The following is a 20,673-nucleotide window of genomic DNA, read 5'->3' as shown; positions in this document are numbered from 1 at the left end:
TACTTAACCAACACATGACCTCACCTGCTCTAACAACACATTTTTATTTAGTATAAAAATTTATGTCAAATATAAACACAAAGAGGAGGGGTTCCTTGGGGCACAATAATGGTTCTTCCCGCAGTTGTGCCACAACAAGGGTGACTAAATCCTGTACAGTACATTATTACTAAATCCTGTACAGTACATTATTACTAAATCCTGTACAGTACATTATTACTAAATCCTGTACAGTACATTATTATGGTGATCCCTCGGTTAACGAGCGCCTCGGTTAACGAATTACCTTCCATAAGATTCTTAACTTCGGTTAACGAGCATTCCCTCGATTAACGAATTCCTTACGAGCGCCCCTCAACATGTTTTCGCTTGCACACTAGCTGTCGTATTAGTCCGCCAATACAGTAATCGGTTCTAGGGCTTAAATTCCTTACCATTTTAGTAAATATCAAGAAGGTTGTACTATTCAATCATTTTAAAAGTTTTATATTAATTTTTTTAGTCATTTTAACAATTATTGAACATAATTGAAGTACAGGAAACTAGTTTTATGCACGCCAAACAGCCTGTCAACACACCAAACAAGCGTCAGTCTCTGTGTCTTTTCAGTGGAAGTAACATCTTGCTTCAGACTCTCTCCAACATAAATGCTTTTTTTCTGTGTTTTCAGTCAAATTATTGGTCATTTTGAAATTTATTTCACATATTGATGATATATAGCACAGTGCAGTGCTAATTTAAAGAAAATATTCTTTATTTACAGCAATTAAACTTAAAATATAACATGCTGAAATTGTTTTTGAATCCAGCATGGGTCCCAAGAAATCTAGAAAAGCGATTTCAATTCAGATGAAACAGGAAATAATTAGAAAACATGAAGAAGGCATTAGAACAAATGTGCTAAGCAAAGAATATGGCATGTCGACATCAACTGTGTTGACAATTCTTGCACAGAAAGACAAATTCAAGGAAGTGAAAGTGAGAGACAAATCTACCAGAGTGTTCAAAGGTAGATCCCTAATAGCAGAAACAGAGAGGTTACTTCTCATCTGGATTAGGGAAAAACAGATGAAAGGTGATTCAGTTTCTACTGAATTTATTTGTGAAAGAGCCAGGGAAATATATGAACATTTAAAGGTAGATCAACCTGGTTCTTCAGGCACAGACTTTGAAGATTTTAGGGCCAGCAAGGGCTGGTTCGAAAAATTTAAGAAAAGAAGTGACATACAGTATTTAGTGTTGTTAGGCATGGTGAGGCTGCCAGTGCTGATAAGGAAGGTGCAGCAAAGTTTTTAGTGGATACAGAAAATTTTCTTCTACAGCAAGTGTTCAATGTGGACGAAATTGGGCTGTTCTGGAAAAAGATGCCCAAAAGAACATTCATCACCAGAGATGAAGCCTCTTTACCTGGGCATAAACCCATGAAAGACCGCCTCACTCTATTGCTTGGTGCCAATGCTTCAGGGGATTTCCGACTGAAGCCTATGCTTGTCTACCACTCTTGAGAACCCCAGGGTGTTCAAGCAACAAAAAGTGGTAAGAGGACGGCTTGGAGTTTATTGAAAGTCCAACTGTAAGGCATGGGTAGCAAGACAGCTCTTTAATGAATGGGCTGTTGAGGTGTTTTGCCCTTCTGTGAAGAGCTACCTAACCACCAATAAACTCCCTTTAAAGGCTCTCCTCCTTATGGATAATGCCCCTGGTCATGCCCCTCAACTTGCCAGAACTTTGGAGTCTCAATTTGACTTTGTCAAAGTGCTGTTTTTGCCTCCCAACACTACATCAATCATACAGCCAATGTACCAGAATGTGATCAGCAACTTTAAGAAGCTGTACATGAAGAAAATGTTCAGGAGGTGTCATCAGGCAACTTCCACTGATCCTGAACTAACACTGGCACAGTTTTGGAAGACACAGTTTAACATCCTGGAGGCTGTAAAATTGATTGTGTCCTCATGGCAAGAAGTCTCCACTAGATCCCTCAATTCTTCATGGAAAGCACTGTGGCCACCAGTAGTCCATGATTTTGAGGGATTTCAGGATGAAGCAGAGTTGCACCAGGAGATTGTGTCCATTGGTCAGTCATTGGGCCTTGAAGTGGAGGAGGATGATGTAGAAGAGCTTGTGATGTCTCATGAACAGGAACTTACTTCTGAAGACTTGCAGCAACTGGATGAGATGTTAGAGGCTGACAGTATTGAGGAGGAAACGGAAAGTGATGACCATATGTCAACTTCAGAGTTGAAAGATGTTGTTCACCACTGGGAGAAGTTCAGGAAACTAGCTTCAAGGCACCCAGATATGGAAAAATCTGAACTAGCTTTGTCATGTTGAGGACACAGTGGTCTCCTTCTTCAAACATCAGTTAATGATGAAGAGGAGAGATGCCCCACAGACAAAAATTGACAGTTTCTTCAGTAAAAGGCAGCAGGAACAAGATGCTAGCCCTCAGCCTTCCACTTCAAGAAGGAGAGAGGATGTTCATGGTGGAGAATCTGTCAGTCCAGAGGTTCCTGACATTTTCATGGAAGGTGACTCACCTTCCAAGAAGCAGTAAAATGCTTCTCCTCCACCTCCACTTCCTTCTCTTCTCCCTTCTCCTCCTCCACTTCCCACTTCAAATTCACATCAGCATCATCATCCAGGAGCCTTCTACATACACACCTCAAAGTAAAAAGTACTTTACTAACTTTTTTGTTGACTTTAGGCAATTTTCGGTGAGCTGGAACCAATTACCAAAAAACCATTGAAACAATGGTTTCGGTTAATGAATTTTTCGGTTAACGAGCAACCTTCCAACGAATTGTGCTCAACCAAGGGACCACTGTACTGTACAGTATCTATTCTAGAGAATGTAAGGTTTCAGTGTATCTTCAGGCTATACAGTGATTGTTGCCACAAAATGTAGTTTTTAAGTAATCATCATCATTCTATGGACACATAATACAGGGTGTCCATAAATGATTACCCTGATTAAAGCATGGGAGCATACTGTTTTTAGGGTAATCATTTATGGACACCCTGTATATTAAAACACATAATAAATTCGTATCTAAACAATACTAGCAGAATAGCACACAATCTACATAATACTGAATTATAAGGCTTAAACAAGTCACTCACTTGTTACATAAATAGGGCAGTTAGTAATGAATTGATGAAGCCAATGTTCCTCAGGTGAAAAAGCCTCAGTGCTGCCTCCTCATACTAGGATCCTTCAGGTAAATAATCCAATTGTTGAGGAAACCCTTCCACTTCCTGAGAGAAGACTGAGCTACTAGTGACAGGTTAGTAACTGAAAGTTAGTGGACATACAAATTTTGAAAGATGTAACAGAGCCAACCTTCCATACTGGAGGAATCATGTGCATTCAAAATGTTAACTGATTATTATGAATGTTCATAGGCAACCTATCTCTAGCAGTCAATAGGACATTAATTTTCATTTCTCAGGTGGAGATAAACATCTTTCACTTCAATAGTGCAGGTAGGAATGCAGTTCTTGAGAATTTTGTTTGGGAAACATATCTGGCTCTTCACACTTACCCCAGACATTTGTTTTATAATTTTACATCTATCATAACAACTGCATCATAATTTTCAGTTTTTGCTTTAAATCAGTTCCTCTAACTGTCTAATTTCCCAGATAAACTTTTTTTTTAAGGCTTGAACAAATCTAAATTACCAGAATAAAATCTTTATTGTTGTTTCTTACTTAACACTTCAATAAATGGAATCATCCTGGGTTGGTCATCATGGTACTATGTGATGGTGAAGGTGAACAACAACAGTGATGAAACTATAAAGAGAAGTGAGACAGAGAAATAAATGTTAGCTTGAATGGTAATACAAGTACAGTATAGAATAGAATGGAAGTGGACTGTTTATGATATCTGAGAGCAAATGTGTTTACAAATTAATTAAACAAGAAAGATGGAAGGAAAGAAAGTAAAAGACACCTTAATGAATGTATGGAACCCAAAACTATATCAAAGTACAGTAGGCAAAGATGAGGATATATAGCTGCTACTGGACTATTAATGTACACAAGTGTTAAGTATGGACTTGAGATTCAAGGAGGAGGAAATTAGAAGCAAAATATGTGACATGCTTGAGAAAATTATGTTGAGTAAATTGGATGCCGAAAAAAATGAATACAGAAGTAAGGAGGAGATATGGTAGTGTTAATGAAGTGTTGGGCAAAAAGCAGGTTAGGGTTTACTCAGGTGATGATGATGTTTTGCGTGAAATGACAATAAACCAATGAGTTTGGGGCCTTGCAGTGAAAGAGGGCTAATATAACTGGAAACATTAATAAGCAATAATAAAAATTAATGAAAGGGGATTGTATGGGTGCATTTGCTCTTGAGTCTGACCATTCTGTACTAAGCAGGAAAAAAAATGGGTGGAAAAACTAGTTTCTTAATATTAATTGCCTCAGTACACATACTCTGAGGAAGATGTTACTTAATTAGCATTGATAGAATTATGATTTGTTACCCAAAACATGAAGTATTATACTGTACTCGTTTTTAAATTCTTCCTGACAAAGTCTTCTCATACAATCGATAATATTACATAATAAATATATACAAATTCAAATTTGTGATCTTAACTTACACTAGCCTTGATTGTATTCTTTCTGCAGCTCCTCTCTTGCCTTGCCTTTAATTTTGGGCATCTTTTTATTGGTTGTGTCGTGCACCTCATTGTCACGGTAGTAGTGAGGAGCAACTTCTAGAAGCCATTTGCCATCAATCACTGCCACATTACGCATATATTCCTTAGTAGTCAAAACTAACTCGTGGTATACAACCCATCTCGGCAGATCCTCTACCAAACATGATTGTGGGTGCATCATCACAGTTTGGCTCTTTTTAGCAGTTTTGTACATGCCACCTTTACTAAACCTTGCCACATGGTAGAAATATCCCGCAGTAATGGCCTTTCTGATACTAACGGAGTCACCTGGATTGGATGTTAATTGCACTTCTACCCGTTCCATGAGCCCAACAAGCTGATCTCGAATATCTCTCGCCCGTTTCATGGACCGATACTGAATGAACACCTCATAGCACCACTGTGATGAATATTCTGTTCCTGCCCACTCATTGTAAACATTCATTAAAGTTAAGTGATCACCATCAGGATGAAAGAAATTCTTTCTTGCAGTATCAGCATGAATTGCCTTGTCTTTAGGCCTGTAAAAGATGGATCCATTTACAGACAACATTGCAGCAATTGTGAGGACTTCTTCAACAACTTTATACTGATCAGCAGCTAAGATCATCCGGGACATCATAGGATCCACTGGGATTTCGGCCATCTTTCTGCCAGTAGAAGTTAGTTCACCCTTGTGATTCAGAGCTTTCAATGCATACAGCTGTTCCAGAGCCAGCATGAGAGTTTCAGCTGGTGGTGGATCCAGATAATCAAAGTTGATGAGATCATGGATACCAAGAGACTTGAGTTGAAGCACAACATTTCCAAGGTTAACCCTTTGGATTTCAGGAATGGTATTCTCATCCATCTCGTTCTCAAATGCCCACTGAGTATATAATCTAAAGCATTTGCCAGGACCAACTCTTCCTGCCCTACCTGCTCTTTGATTGGCTGATGCTCTAGATATTGGAACAACTACTAGTGACTCCATGCCACTTCTTGCATTAAAATAATTCTGTTTAGCATAGCCAGGATCTATAACATATTTAATACCATCAATAGTTAGAGATGTCTCAGCAATATTTGTTGCTAGAATAACTTTCCTTGCTCCCGGAGGAGTTGGCTCAAAAATCTTTGCCTGCATATCAGAGGGCAAGTTGGCATATATTGGTAATATTAACAATTCACGAATTTTACTCCCAAGGGCTTTGATTCTTTCAGTTAAAATTTCTTGACAGGCCTCAATCTCTTCCTGACCTGTGAGAAATAACAGAATGTCCCCAAGATGCTGAGTAATATGGATCTGTAAGATAGTTACAGCAGCAGCATCAATATAGTTAGCTTCTGGACTCTTGGTATAATAAATATGGACTGGGTATCTCCTGCCTGGAATTCGAAATATAGGTGCTTCATCAAAGAAATCAGAAAATTTGGCGGAGTCCAGAGTGGCACTGGAGATGAGTAATTTTAAGTCAGTACGAAATCTTGTAATGTCCTTCAGTAACCCAAAGAGAATATCAGTATGTAGAGTTCTTTCATGAGCTTCATCAATAATCATAACACTATAGCCATCCAAACTAGGATCCATGAGAAACTCTCTCAATAACATACCATCTGTCATATATTTTATCCGTGTCCGTTCACTGGTGCAATCCTCAAACCTGATACTATATCCTACTTCATTTCCAAGCTTTTTGCCCATCTCTTCAGACACACGGGCAGCAACACTCATTGCAGCAACTCTTCTTGGTTGAGTGCAGCCAACTTTCTTACCATCACTACAAAAACCACCCTCACATAAATACTGTGGTATCTGTGTTGTCTTGCCAGATCCAGTTTCCCCTTCAATGATCAAGACTTGATGTTCACTGATAGCATCTAATAAAGCTTCCCTGAAGGGGAACACAGGCAAGCTCTTCCTTACATCATCTATTGAAAGCTTCTTTTTCTGTGATTCAGACAGCTTTGGTTCCTCTTCCTCCTCTTCCTCCTCTTCCCCCTCTTCTTCTTCCTCTGATGAAGAAATAAGATCTAAATCTATCTTCTTCTTCTTTTTCTTTTTCTTACGGGTGCCTTCTAGGGGAAGTGATTTAATGAATTCAATTTCATCTTCTAAAACAAGATTGTACTCTTTCTCTTGCTCTTGATATTTCTTAGCTTTGTCTCTTGCTCCAAATGATAGAGATGTTCCTCTCATTTGATCTTCCTCCCATTTTTTCTGTTCATAACCATGTTTCTTCTCTCTTTCATCCACCTCTACATATTTATCATCTACACTTGCACCTTCCTCCGGCATCACATATCGATGAACATTTTCTGCTTCTCTTACTTTATCATAGTCTTTCGCCAATTGGAGAACAGACTTTTTATATTCCCGCTCCTTCTTCTCCCTTTCTGTAAGTGCTTCTTCCTCAAAGAGATACTCATCATCTACAATATCTGCTTCCAGTTCTCTCAGTTTATCATCCTTACGCTTCACAAGGTACTTCCGACGAGACTCCACTCTCAGCTTGGGAAGAATTTTTCCGCGATCTTTCTTTTCCAACTGAAGTCGTTTTGCAGCCTCCTCAAAACCTTTTTTGTCTCCCTTCTCTGCAAAATTTTTCGTACGTTCTTCATCACGCTGTCGTAGTCTCTCTGCATATTCATCTCGATCACGCAGATCCCTTAATCGCTGTGCTTCTTCATCGTCACCATCAGAATCATTTTTCCTGGAACCTCTCAGAAGCTTAGGCCCCTCACCATCAGAATCAGAGCTGTCTTCAACCTTCCGTTTCTTTGCAGCATCAGTTGGCTGATTATCAGCTTTAGCAGAACCAGTTTTAGCATTATCACCTGTAAAACATAAGATATATTTATTACATATACTGTACTGTATTGAGGTTAACCCTTTAGAGGGCAGCAGTTTATCTCAGCTGAATAAAATTGTCTCGCATTAATAAAATACAGCATGCCCTGACAATTCGCAGACCTCGATTATTTGCAGAGGACACCCTGGATGTACCCATGAATGTCTATGGGTAGTTTTAAAGTTGCTGGCATTTTTGGGGCCGGGACAGGGAGAATTCATTCTCGAGACAGTAATTTCAATTACCTGTATTGTATACAGCTCCTCCCCGACTTACGACGGAGTTAGGGACCCAAATCCAGGTCGTAAGTCGAAAATGCTTAAATAATACATAGAAAATCTAAAATGGGTGTCTCTTTTTCTTCTCAGCACCACAAAACTCTCACTTTTAAGCTTGCCAACCATTTTAAAGTGAATTACAAACGAAAATTTTGTCTGTGTACTGACGTTGGGACTCAAAAATACGTAATTTGACAAAATTTTGGTACGACTGAGGGAGGTCGTAAGTGCGGGTGGTCTTAAGTCGAGTAGGTCGTAAGTCGGGGAGGAGCTGTATATATATGTGTGTGTGTATACACACACACACACACACACACACAAATAAATAATACACTATAATGGGAAAATCCTCTCACAAATAATCAGAAACAAATCCCACATCCCCAGAATTTTCCGGGTAATGGAAAAATGTTCTTGGAAGTTCCCAAATGGTGCATTACATCATCTCTCAAATCCGGAAAAATATCTCCCATCCACGATAGTTTCCAGGTACCGGAAAAATGTTCATGGAATTTATGGAAAATGTGTCTGATTTTCGTCTCAAACCCGGAAAAATAAACTGCCGTCTTCCCCGAAATTTTCTGGGCACTGGGAAAATTTTCTTGAAAATTTCAAAGAAATGTGCCCCTCGGAAAATTGTTCCCAAAGCTAAAATTTTCTGGAAAATTCCGGCTTTGGGAACAATTTTCTGAAAAAATTTCAATTCCAGCCATAGTAGAGTTCCGGGTTTGAGGGATTCCGGCCAACAGAAATTACTGTACATCCCTATTTTCCTCAAGTTTAAGAATTCACTTTAAGCGATTTCAAGTTAGCAACAGAGGTAGCCATGAATTTGTAATTTGTGAGTTATCTCGTTTAGCGTTAATTCGGTTTAGCAATAAAAAACTTTTGATATCATTTCTCACTTAACGTTCGGTCAAAATTCGGTTTAGCGACAGCTTGACTCACTGGGAAGAGGAAAAACTGGGGAGGAGGTGGCCTATGAGAAGGCATGCTGCTATTGTTGCATGTAATGAAATAATCATAGAATAATCATTACAATACGTACTACTCTGGGTGACTGCCCGGCTGAAGTACTGTATAGCGTCACCCAGAGGAGGGTTTGAGTGTGGACGGAGAAATTTTTTGTACCGTACATAAAATATGTTCTACTGTATTTTATGATACACTATGTTTCAATTTTATTGTTTATCGTAGCAATTTTTTTTAATTTGAATTTTTTTAGAATTATGTTCACCTTGTGCTCAATAAATCATTTAACTGTGAACCACATCATTTATAAGAAAATTTGGTGCTAATTAATTCAATTGTTTAACTTCAAAACTGTTTATAACCAACTTGTTTATTATTATTACAGCACAATATTTGGGAGACTGTACTCTATGTTTACCGCCCTGCCGTTTGAACCTGTTGTTTGCCCTCCATGCTTTGTTGTTATCCCACATTTTGCGATAATTTCGTTTAACGTTAGGTTTTTCAGGAAGGCAACCCCATCATAACTGTATTGTACAGTACTGTATTACTAAATGTACTCACCTCGAACCCTATTCCAAAGCTCTCCAACAAACTTCTCTATTTCATCATCTACCGGAATTTCTTCCTGAAGTTCTGCCAGCACATGTATCTTACTGGGCAGTCGTTGAGTTATCCGTATAAGGTACTCGGACACAGTTGAGTCACTCATGCCCATAACATCTTGGAGCCGGTGGTTGACCCATGACTTGAGGCCATCCCCCATCCTGATGGTCTAGAAGTTAAGAGAATAATATTAGTGTGTGTAGTATACTGTAATCACTTCATTATTTTCTACATACTGTACTAGCAATTCCAAAAATGTACTGATAAATGTTGTATAGTACATGTACTGTATTGATATACTAAGCTCCAATTCACGCCCAAGGGTCAAGAAAAATAATCTGAAGGATTTACAACACAGTAAAAACCTATGACTGAGCTGCCAATGTTATGACACATTATTCACATGAATGACACTAGTGATGTAAACAGCTCCTTGCCTAATGCACCAGGAACATTATAAAGCAATAAAGAGCATATAATGAAGCAGTGGTTGCCCTAAAAAAAAAACAGTGAGGAATTAGTCAGGTGTAGAACTCTCAACAATCTTAAACCTCATAAGACCCCAAGCCAGTGATGGACAAACTAAGTTACTGTAGTTAATGGGTCGCATCAGTGATCCTCTCTCATCTTAGTGGGCTGCATCCATAAAAATTTAATTATAACCTAAAGCCAAAAGCCAGAATATACTGTACGTATATTGTATCAATAAATTTGCAATATTTTATTACATCTAGAACTTGGATGCATGACTCATCACCTCCCCTATTGCCACATTCAAAAAAATAAAAATTGTAAATGTGTTGGATAATTTCAATCATATATTATTGGCAGTGGATATTTTGCCGTGACCGACTAAATTCCTACTGATGCTATTTTACTGTGAGTGCGCTCTGGTTGGCTAATCATCCGTTACCAGCAAACAGCATGAGAACTATATTTTACCGTGACTGGCAGCATGTGGCATTTATCTCGCATTGAGTCGATCGTTGTGTAGCTGTAAACATTCCTAACCATATTTCTGTTGTGCATGAAAACTTATCATTATACAAGAGGCGACATTTACTAGAACCTAATAGAACCTGACCTAACCCACCCCAAAAAACTACCTAACCTTACCTAATTTCCTAGTCGAGGGCTAGACCCCCGTCATATTAAATAGAAAGTACTTAGCCAATCAGATCACATTCACGGTAAAATAGCATTAGTCAGAACTTAGCCGGTCACAGTAAAATATCCACGACATACGTTATTTAAATAAAAAACATAATTTATAAGTTATGTTAGTAGCAATGAAGGTAATTCAAAATGTAGAAAACGTTTAATAATGAAAAATAAAGGTAAATTTTCACTAATGCACCGGTCTTTGTTTGGATATTAAAAACATGTTTTTCCGATGTTATTTGATGAGTTTTGAACGAATTTGATATTCATTTCAGTGGGAAATCAATAGTTTTTGAGATTCCCCCCCTCACCCTACCCATCAATTTTAAAGATTTTTTTCTCGAGTAAATCACATAAATAAAAAGCCAACAAAACCAAACTTAACCTAACATGACCTGACCTGACCTGACATGACCTAACCTAACCTAACACTTTTTCTGTTGAAACTCTGCAATTGACGTAAAATAATCTCCATCACAATGTCAGCATAGCTCTTTCCACCTGTTCAGTCATATCTGGTTATTCTGGTACAGAAAAATCAAATCTCCGCTCCCGACACACCCACGCATTGTTCATTGGCTAAGACAAAAAAAATCTTACCCAAATGTAAGTCTCTTATCGCTATTACCAATAAGAATCTCCCACACCATCCTCCACACATGCACTGTAGACACCAAAATGGGGCGGCAGATTAATTCAGGGCGATTTAAATAAACTGCAGGAGTGGTCAGAAAAATGGCAAATGATACTCAACACCAGTAAGTGCAGAGTACTTAATATTGGAAGAACAAATACAGTCGGCCCTTAACATACGCGGGTTTAGCATATACGGATTTGCAAATACGCGGATTGCCCCGCCGGAGGAATATTCTGTACATTGAAGTAATTGAAGTACATTCATATCGTGCGCCATTCAACTAGTACGCGGCACTGAACACGGGACACCGCCCGGTCCCGCAACCTCACACACACACACGCATAGCTCTCCCTCACTCAGTCAGTCTCGCTGTAACCACGCTTGTGTTGACATCAGCATTGTAGTTGCAAAAATATTACATTTCCGTGAATGTATTATATCAAGCACAGTATGAATAGAATATCACTAATATAAGAGTATTTTAACCGAAAACTACTAAAAAAACGAGTAACATATCTTGAACATCGGAAGGTTCGGTAAAGTCTTTTGTTTTCATGTAGTTTATCCTAATTTACATTGAAATGCATTACGTTTCAGCAAAACTACTATTTATTTCTGAGAATATGGAAATGTAATATTTTGCTGAAATGACATACGTATTACGGTGGAAAGTGACGAAAGCAATGACTTTCGCTTTCTTTTGTTCAAAAGATGTTACCGTAATCGCTTTTTGAATGGTTTTCAGTTAAAAACTGCTGTATTACAATAATATTCTATCCTAATTCACTTGTGATGCAACAGTTTTTTTAACTGAAAACCATTCGAAAAGCGATTACGGTAACATCTTTTGAACGAAAGAAAGCGAAAGTCATTGTTTTCGTCACGATTTTATCCCACTTTCCACTAATACGTACGTCATTTCAGCAAAAATATTACATTTCCGTGAATGTAGTATATCAAGCACAGTATGAATAGAATATCATTGTAATATAACAGTATTTTAACAGAAAACTATTAAAAAAACGAGTAACATCTCTTGAACATCGGAAGGTTAGGTAAAGTCTTTTGTTTTCGTCATGTATTTTATCCTATTTTACATTGAAATACATCACGTTTCAGCAAAACTACTATTTATTTCTGAGAATATATTCATTCAGGCACAGTTTAGGTAAAATATACATGTGCTGTAACATTTTTTTAATTGAAAACGATTCGAAAAACACGTACCCTCTAGCCCTGTTCAAGGAGAAGACTGGGAGGAGCTGTTTGGTGCTTAAGACGATGACAAGGAAAATGATTTTGATGGATTTTAATGAAAATATTCAGAAAGACCCTGGCAATGTCAAGGAAAGTGGCTGCTGAAGGCTTCCAGGACATGGCAGAGGACGAGATTAGGGAGCTAATTGAAGAGCACGACACTGAGCTGACCGAGGAGGATCTACAGGAGTTAGTAGACTAGGGCAAGGAAGAGGAAGAGGAAGCGAAAGGGAAAGAGGATGAGGAAGAGGAAGAGCACTAAGAAATAATGTTGGAGAAGTTGGGGGAGATGACCAGGAATATTGAGGGCACTGAAAATCCTGGCCTATAGTATGGACCCCTCCATGGTGCGTGCCCTGAAATTCATGCGAGGGATGGATGACGTTTTTGCTCCATACAAAAACATCATGGAAGAAATGAAAAGAAAGAGATGACAACTCCCCATCACCATGTTCTTTGATCACCGAAGGAGAGATTTAACACCATCAATCACTGGTGGCAGTGAGGAAGCAGCTGAATCCACCGTCGCCCCCACTTCACCACCCGTTATGGAATTGAGTGACCATGAGCCCGAAGACCCCCGTCCTGTCGCCGAGGATAGGTACGGTACAGTAAAGTGAAATTTTTATCTCTTTTTTTTAATAGCTTTTTTTGCCATGTATATTGTTTGTAAAAATGCACAGCACAGTACAGTTCAGTACTGTACATAGGAAGTGGAGGTGCAGTTATTCACAAAACATTTGTGTTTGTTGTCGGCAGTAGTGACGGTGAGGAGGAGGCAGAGGAGGGAGCGGAGGGAGCGAGTTGGGAGGAGTGGTGACCTTGGACGCGGGAGCAGGGACGGGTGGAGATGCCAGCCAGTACATTATGGGTGTATTAATTGTTTTTATAGCTATTTTTGCATTTTAATATTAAATACTGTACATTACGTTTCAACAAAACTACAATTTATTTCTGAGAACATGGAAATGTAATATTTTTGCTGAAATGATGTACGTATTACAGTGGAAAGTGGGATAAAATTGTGACGAAAGCAATGACTTTCTCTTTCTTTCGTTCAAAAGATGTTACAGTAATCGCTTTTCGAATGGTTTTCAGTTGTGGGATTATAAGGCTAATGATAGGATAGAATATTATTGTAATACAGTACGAGTACAACAGTTTTTTAACTGAAAACCATTCGAAAAGCGATTACGGTAAAATCTTTTGAATAACGAAAGAAAGCGAAAGTCATTGTTTTCGTCATGATTTTATCCCACTTTCCACTGTAATATGTACGTCATTCCAGCAAAAATATTATATTTCCATATTTATTTCTGAGAATACGTATATTCATTCAGTCACAGTTAAGGTAAAATATACTTGTGATGTAATATTTTAATGAAAATACGGTATCGTAGTTTTCTTTTGTTTCAAATTTAATTAACAAAGATTGATGTTTCAAATGTAATGAACAAAAATTTATGTACAGTATCAATAAATAAACTTTAATAAATGAATACTTTATGTTTTACATCGTCCTGTGCTACCATACCATGGATTTGGCTACTTTGGGCTTGCTATGATGACGCAAGAGATCTGCCCTGGCAACTATACCGACACTCACAGCTGGTGGTGCGTTGGTGCATCGTTTCCATTGTTTACTGGTAGTTACTGGTAAATATTTTTCAACCAAACGAAACTATTACCTGTTTAGAGGTCGACCTCCAATTTTTTGCCAAATAATTTGGTCTTAAAAACTCGAACTACACACAGGTATATATGGTAAATAAGGACATGGGGGCCAGGTTTTTTGGGGCAGCATAAATATGCGGATTTTTAACATCCACGGGTATCTCTGTTACGTAACCCCCGCGTATGTTAAGGGCCGACTGTACTGTCAATGTATACAGCCTTAATAACATCAACCTAGAGAAGTCGACTTGTGAAAGAGACTTAGGGGTACTTGTAAGCCCGGACCTTCGGCCTAGAAAAAAGTGCATTAATGTTCGAAATAAGGCAAACAGAGTATTAGGTTTTATTATCTGTAAGTGTAAGTAATAAGAGTGCGGAGGTTATATTGCAATTATATCTTGCGCTAGTCAGGCTGCATCTCGATTATGCTATTCAATTCTGGTGCCCTTATTATAGAATGGATATCAATTCACTGGAGTCGGTGCAGCGAAGAATGACGAAAATGATTCCGGGATTTAGAAACCTTTCCTATCAAGATAGATTAAAGAAACTAAACTTGCATTCCCTAGAAAGACGAAGAGTGCAGGGAAATATGATAGAAGTATTTAAGTGGGTGAAAGGAATCAATAAAGGAGATATAGTATAGGTAAAGTCCTTATAATATCCGAGCAGGATAGGACTCGTAGCAACGGATTTAAGTTGGATAAGTTTAGGTTTAGGAGGGAGATAGGAAGGAACTGGTTCACAAATAGGGTGGTAGACGAATGGAACAAGCTTAGCAACGTTGTAGTAAGTGCTGGGACACTGGAAAATTTTAAAAGGAGGCTAGATAGATTCATGGACGATAGAGAGTGGTTGTAACTCTCAACAGGAGCTGCCATGCACAGGCCAACAGGCCTATTGCAGACTCCTTATTTTTTTATGTTCTTATGTTAAGAAGCCAACACAGAGGTAAGGAGCACTGTGTGATGGGTGGTCAGACCTTCTCTGTGAGACGTAAACAACAAATGGCGAAACTTGTGAATGACCAAATCTAATATTGAAAAATTAATATCTTGGTTATCCTTAATTTCCGGCGGAATATCACAGAAGAAAGGGGTCTTAGAATTTCCTACACATTACGAAAAACATATTAATAACAGCGAGAAAAAGACTGGTGCATGATTGAAATTTCAACAAAATAAATATTTAATATTGGGTTCCTGTGCCAAGTGCACCCATTTTCTGTTATACTTACGTACTCATGGACAGCATCCACAGAAATCTACCTAACTTACCCTCCTAACCAGGGCGGCTCCTCCCCCATGGATCCCCCGGCATATATAAGTAATTTTCGGGGAAAACGTCATAGAAGAAGTCTCTTATAATTGTCTAAACCATCGGAAAAACACTACTCAACTAGAGTCGTGGTTAGTCGAAACTATAAATTTACCGCTTCAGTAGTAGACCTCTTCCGAATCTTTACTCTATACTGTTCTAGATAATTACCTCAGCCTTATACCAAAGCTTAAAACAAAAGTATGACTTACCTATCAGTGTAATAGTTACTATACCAGAGACAGTTGCCCGACACAACACTCAGACGACCGTAAAGGTAAACAAACTCAACTGACTTCGGAATTTGGTGTTGACTTCAGCTTCAATTTATAGATTTAAGCGAACTTTACTTTAAGCGTGATAATCTAAATTTCGAGGAAATTATATCAGAAATATTTTTCTTTATAAATGAATATTTTCAAAACCATTAATGCATATCCCAAACAAGTAGTAGATCTGCTCTAAAAAGTCCATAAAAAATACGAACAATGGATGAATTCGTTGCTTTTAAGGGGTGACTTTTACAAACATTTAAGTATGTTACGTAGACGTCAGGTTTTATTATTCATTTACTTGGTTGATAGTAATTGTCTTTAAATTAGGCAGGCTAGTACTACTACTACTGTATTATTGTATGTATTTTGTCCTGCCAAATGTTCTTCTAGTTGTCTCTCGAAGATTAACACGTTTGGGACGTAATGTTAACACCTGTTAAGCTCTTCACGTCATGGGAGTAAGGAACAGGTAATTTATGAGGAAACCGCTGCCACCAGAAGTAGTTCCATTTCATTCATTATTTCTACAGATGTACTTATCATTATAGTAATTATTTTACTGTAAGGGGCTACAATGACTGATATGGAGGACTTCACAGCCGACTTGGTAAAGTATTTTGATGCTCAGTGGCGGCTCGTGCAGTCCCCCCCAGACACTCACTGCCAGGCGTATGATTCCTTTAGAGAGACAGCTGAATAATACACTACCAACAAATATATCATTTTATATGTTATTTAATTATTTTCAATACGTTGCTAAGTGAATTTTCATTAAAATCAGACCAAAATTTAAGTTACTTTCATAGTTGCTGTCAATGCTGTACGATTCATGTCTGTTATTAATTGGCCGCCGCCGCCGCACTTGAAGCAGCTCAGTCTCGTGTTTACATTGCGTGTGGACGGTGTGGTTAAATCGTGCTTTCTTTAATTACCCTTTGACGATGGAAAATCGAGTGAAGTATTTGCAAAACATCAACTTTTCCCAGCTGACATTAAATGAAAAGACTGAAATCAAAGCAAGAGGAAGACCTACACCAGTTTTATCCATTCAACAGAACAGTACAAGCAGTGATATCCATTGAAAATAAAATGATAACAGAAATAAAGGATTTTAATGAAATAGTAATAAACAATTTTGCTACATCGAAGAGCAGACACGCCGACTTTATTTTCAATTAATACTGGTCCATCACCACCAACACTACTACCATGCCCTGGGAATTCGTGGACATCAACTACAACTCATACCTGAGGTAGGTCAAATTTGTGTATCCTACTGTTGTGTGAGGCTTGCAGTCCCTCCATTTTATTTTTCACGAGCCGCCACTGTTGATGCTTATATTCTTTCAATGTTTTTATCAGCGAGTTCTGATAAAATAACATTTTTGGTTAATATTACAGTAAACAGCAACCACAGAATTTCGAAAATTCACCACTCAATCGATAGAACTATTTTTTTATCATTATATTCTTATATTACATCTGGCTAGGTTAGGTTGTAGCGTACTGTATGTGGCCAGTTGTCAAGTTCTCTTTGTATGGGCTCTCATACATTCGTACATGTAATATATCTGACACTCAGGATGGAGGTAAGAATAGAAACTCACAATGCGTTTTCTGTATATATATTGTATGTTCAGTGCAGTGCTGAGGAGTTGCTGTGTGGTGAGGAGCTTGCTCAGAGGTCCTGTTGGGTGAGGAGCTGGTTGGTGAGGAGCTTGTTGGGAGGTCTTGCTGGTGCTGGAGAGTAGAGTAGAATGAGCTCCGCAGCCAGACCTACGCGTATTTATATGGCTGGCCAGGATCAGGGAAGTGAGGTGTGAAATGTGCGGCGCCAATCACCGTGCAGTTCCCGAGAGACCTGGTTTGCTGAACTTGTCGCTGCTTGGCTGGTAGGCGGACGGTTAGAAATCAGTCAGCAGTAGTACTCCTGCATCCGCACCCGAGACCTGGTCTGTGGATGTCGCTGGGGCTTCTCCTACCTGTAAGCTGATTGGCTGGTAAGCAGACGGCAGGTGATCAGTCGGCAGTTGTAGGGGAGAGTATCCACTACAAGGTAACACATTTTTGTTATCATTGTTTGGTTGCACGATTATATTTAATTTTTATGAAAATTGCATCATTTGGTAGGTAATTTGGCAACTAGGCATGCACTACTTTGTCTTTCTTGGCGGCATACATTAGTAAATTTTTTCTCTTCTATTTTAAATTTCTTTTTACTCTGTTCCCCAGACCCCGTTGTGGGCCGATGACTTGTGCCCAGGTGGGCTATTCCCCGTAAAAAAAAAGAGAGAAAAAAGACAACCCAGATTTTTATTAGTACTGTATTTATGGTAAATAATTAATTTCTACGTGTACAATGCATGTAGACATCATTTTAGTGACAGGTTTTAAAAGATTCTTACACTTCCATGTTGTAAAAAAATATCTAAATTTTTACCTTCATTATAATTATCCTCTTTATAAGGATTTTTTTTTTAATCTAAAATCATATATTTGGCAAGGTGACCCCCGAGAAGCTGGGGATGACATCATGTAAAATGTGCGTCGATGTCATGTTTCAGACTTGATACCTAACCAAATAATAACCCATATTTATAATTTATTACACTTGATTTTTATTCTATTACATTTTTATTTGTTACAGCTATCAGCAGCATATAAAATGACTTAAAATAATATACATTTGTTTGGGAGATATTAGTGATTAATTCCTCTGTGCATTACAACACTTGCATCATCCAAGTTCAGCTAAATTTCTGTACAGTTTCTTGTATGAGGATAATGATAAGTCATAATTAATGCATATAATAAATTATTCAACAAAAGGTTCATTACTCAGATCAACAGTTGTTAACTCCTGGGGCTTGAGGATACGAAGTTTTGGTGATTCAGGAGTTTCTTTTTTAATTGATTTTGTTCATTCATAACTTAATATCAAGCCACTGTGTTTACCCAGGTTTGAAGTTCAATAGATTGATAGATGGGAAGATAAATGCATAAACAGATAGATGTATAGACAGATAAGTAAATATATAGATAACTAGATATATAGGTAGATAAATAGATAAGAAAAATCTTCATAAATGTTTACGCTGTTCAGCATGTACAGTTTATAGAGGTGTCTCGTAAGTCACTAAAATTCTGAAGACTGTGTACTGTAGTATACCTGTACTGTATTTACGGCTGATAGGTTTAAATAAAAAAAAAATTTACTTATACATTTATGTCATCATACTAGACAATTCAATACAAAACAATTTCCAGTGTTCATAAATGAGGTTTGCAATTCATGTCATAAGTTATAACTTTTGCACATTGTAAACAGACTTGTTCATTACATACCAAACTGAAATGTTCCACTTACACAATATACAAAAATCTAACCAAGGTCTAGGTCAGTGCTTATGTTTACTTATTGGCTGGCTATTCAATTCATCTTTTCTTGTTGATACTGTCTGGAGAAACAACCTTAGATATAAATACTGCATCATTTTTCCATCTTGGCTGCCAAAAAATCACTATTTCTTTCGACTTAAGTAGATGATAGTTTAATACACCACTTCCATTTACCTTTTTTTTCATATAAATTTTATAACTACAGGTATAACGACAAATTTTAATTGATCTTCTTATGTTGACATTTTACAAGTTCATTGGCTGAAGTGTGTAATTCTTGTGTTCAGGGGCAGCTATCCCAGTGAACTCCAGTGGTGATATCATTCAGGACTGGCCAGGTGGTCCAGAAGTAGATTCCCTAGTCTGACTCATAATATGTACAAGAGAAGCCAAACTAGGTAGAGGCTCATTTTTGTATAAATAGTCAAAATTTCACTTACCTAACAATACTGTTACCATTCACCTGAAATAAGAAAAAACTATTATGAAGTGTTTGCACAAAATATTTCAGCTGTACAGAAATGGAAAGAACAACAGTATTAATACTCTGGGCTACTACTTACATGTTTCACAAAGAACTACTGTACCACTTGGGCCACTTCATACAGTTCCCCAAAAATTAAGTTATAAATTTAATTTTTACATTTGTCTCTCTCTCCAGTTTAGATGTTCGGTGGATGTAGGTGAGTACTATTTTGTTTTCTCTACATAACATTCTTATCTTTGTATTTTTCTGTCAGTATCTTTATCTTGTATGTAATTTTGCCTTCTCTTATATTTTTTTCTGAACAGTGTTTACTTTTTCCAATAGCCAATAATTTAAGTGATCTATCCCATTATTACTATATGTACTCTAGTCTATTCATTCAGTCCTTGCAACTAAGGCCTAGGGTCATTTGTAGTAAGGCAGCGGATTGCAGTATTTTCGTTACTTAAGACAATTGATAACGATATTGGTAACAGCATTACTTTTGTGGACAATTCCAATCATTACTTGTTACTTTTATATTTGAATAAATAAAAGTATATCAACAGTGGAAAAAATACACACGAATAGCTAAATACAGTGGCCACCAAGTTCTGCTACCATCACACTGTTGAGCCCTGTGGCACTTGTGCGGCAGTGTTGCCGTTAATGGAATTTTTTGGAGGCGTGGCGTGGAAATGTCGGACGTCTTTCCACGTCACTGTTGAATATTTTCCGCACTTTACAGTTATGAAACTTTTTATATTAAAATGTAATATGTTATAGTCTCTCCTCGACTTACGACTGGGTTCCGTCCCGACGGCCAGGTCGCAAGTCGAAAATAATACATAGAAATTCTAAAATGGGTGTCTCTTTTTCTTCTCAGCACCAAAAAACTCTCACTTTTACGCTTGCCAGCCATTTTAAAGGGAATTACAAACGAGAATTACGTAATGTGAAAAATATTTTATACGACCTGGCCGTTGTATGTCCGGGTTGTCGTAAGTCGAGGAGAGACTGTATTACATTGATGGAAGATGAACAGAAATAAAGGAATTCACATTTGTATTGTTTTATTAAATTATTGAACCAATTAAAATTGACTAAACTTTGCTTGTCCA

The 20,673-nt window shown here is 37.8% G+C and overlaps 2 protein-coding genes across 8 annotated transcripts in view; both read right to left on the bottom strand.

Annotated features, from left to right (window-relative positions):
• Window positions 1-3,680: 3,680 nt before the first annotated feature.
• Window positions 3,681-15,699, bottom strand: LOC121877531 (pre-mRNA-splicing factor ATP-dependent RNA helicase DHX16-like). Of its 2 annotated transcripts, XM_042383301.1 has the most exons (4): window positions 15,625-15,699; window positions 9,325-9,535; window positions 4,620-7,496; window positions 3,681-3,798 (listed from the first exon to the last, which is right to left on the bottom strand). In XM_042383301.1, exons 2-3 carry the CDS (start codon window positions 9,524-9,526, stop codon window positions 4,621-4,623), a joined length of 3,078 nt encoding a protein of 1,025 aa, XP_042239235.1. In that variant the 5' UTR covers window positions 9,527-9,535; window positions 15,625-15,699; the 3' UTR covers window positions 3,681-3,798; window position 4,620. The 2 variants fall into 2 exon arrangements, with proteins under 2 accessions (XP_042239235.1, XP_042239234.1); XM_042383300.1 differs by having other exon boundaries at window positions 3,681-7,496.
• Window positions 15,700-18,898: 3,199 nt separating this feature from the next.
• LOC121877541 (zinc finger CCCH domain-containing protein 18-like) overlaps window positions 18,899-20,673 on the bottom strand; it is a 42,264-nt gene continuing 40,489 nt past the window's right edge. For all 6 annotated transcript variants that reach the window (XM_042383331.1, XM_042383335.1, XM_042383333.1 and 3 more), the window contains one exon: window positions 18,899-19,549. The gene's annotated coding sequence lies outside the window, so the exon portion shown is untranslated. The remainder of the gene's footprint in view (window positions 19,550-20,673) is intronic.

This window comes from Homarus americanus, unplaced genomic scaffold (genome assembly GCF_018991925.1).
Source record: "Homarus americanus isolate GMGI-L3 unplaced genomic scaffold, GMGI_Hamer_2.0 scaffold14655, whole genome shotgun sequence".
NCBI classification, from domain to species: Eukaryota; Metazoa; Arthropoda; class Malacostraca; order Decapoda; family Nephropidae; genus Homarus; species Homarus americanus.
Note: the sequence above shows the minus strand (reverse complement) of the source record. Positions and strands in the feature narration are given on the sequence as shown.

Coding starts and splice junctions, on each gene's coding strand:
- LOC121877531 (XM_042383300.1), bottom strand. CDS start 9,526: ATGGGGGATGGCCTCAAGTCATGGGTCAACCACCGGCTCCAAGATGTT. Junction 7,497..9,324: donor GCTTTGGAATAGGGTTCGAG/GTGAGTACATTT, acceptor TATGTTTTACAG/GTGATAATGCTAAAACTGGT.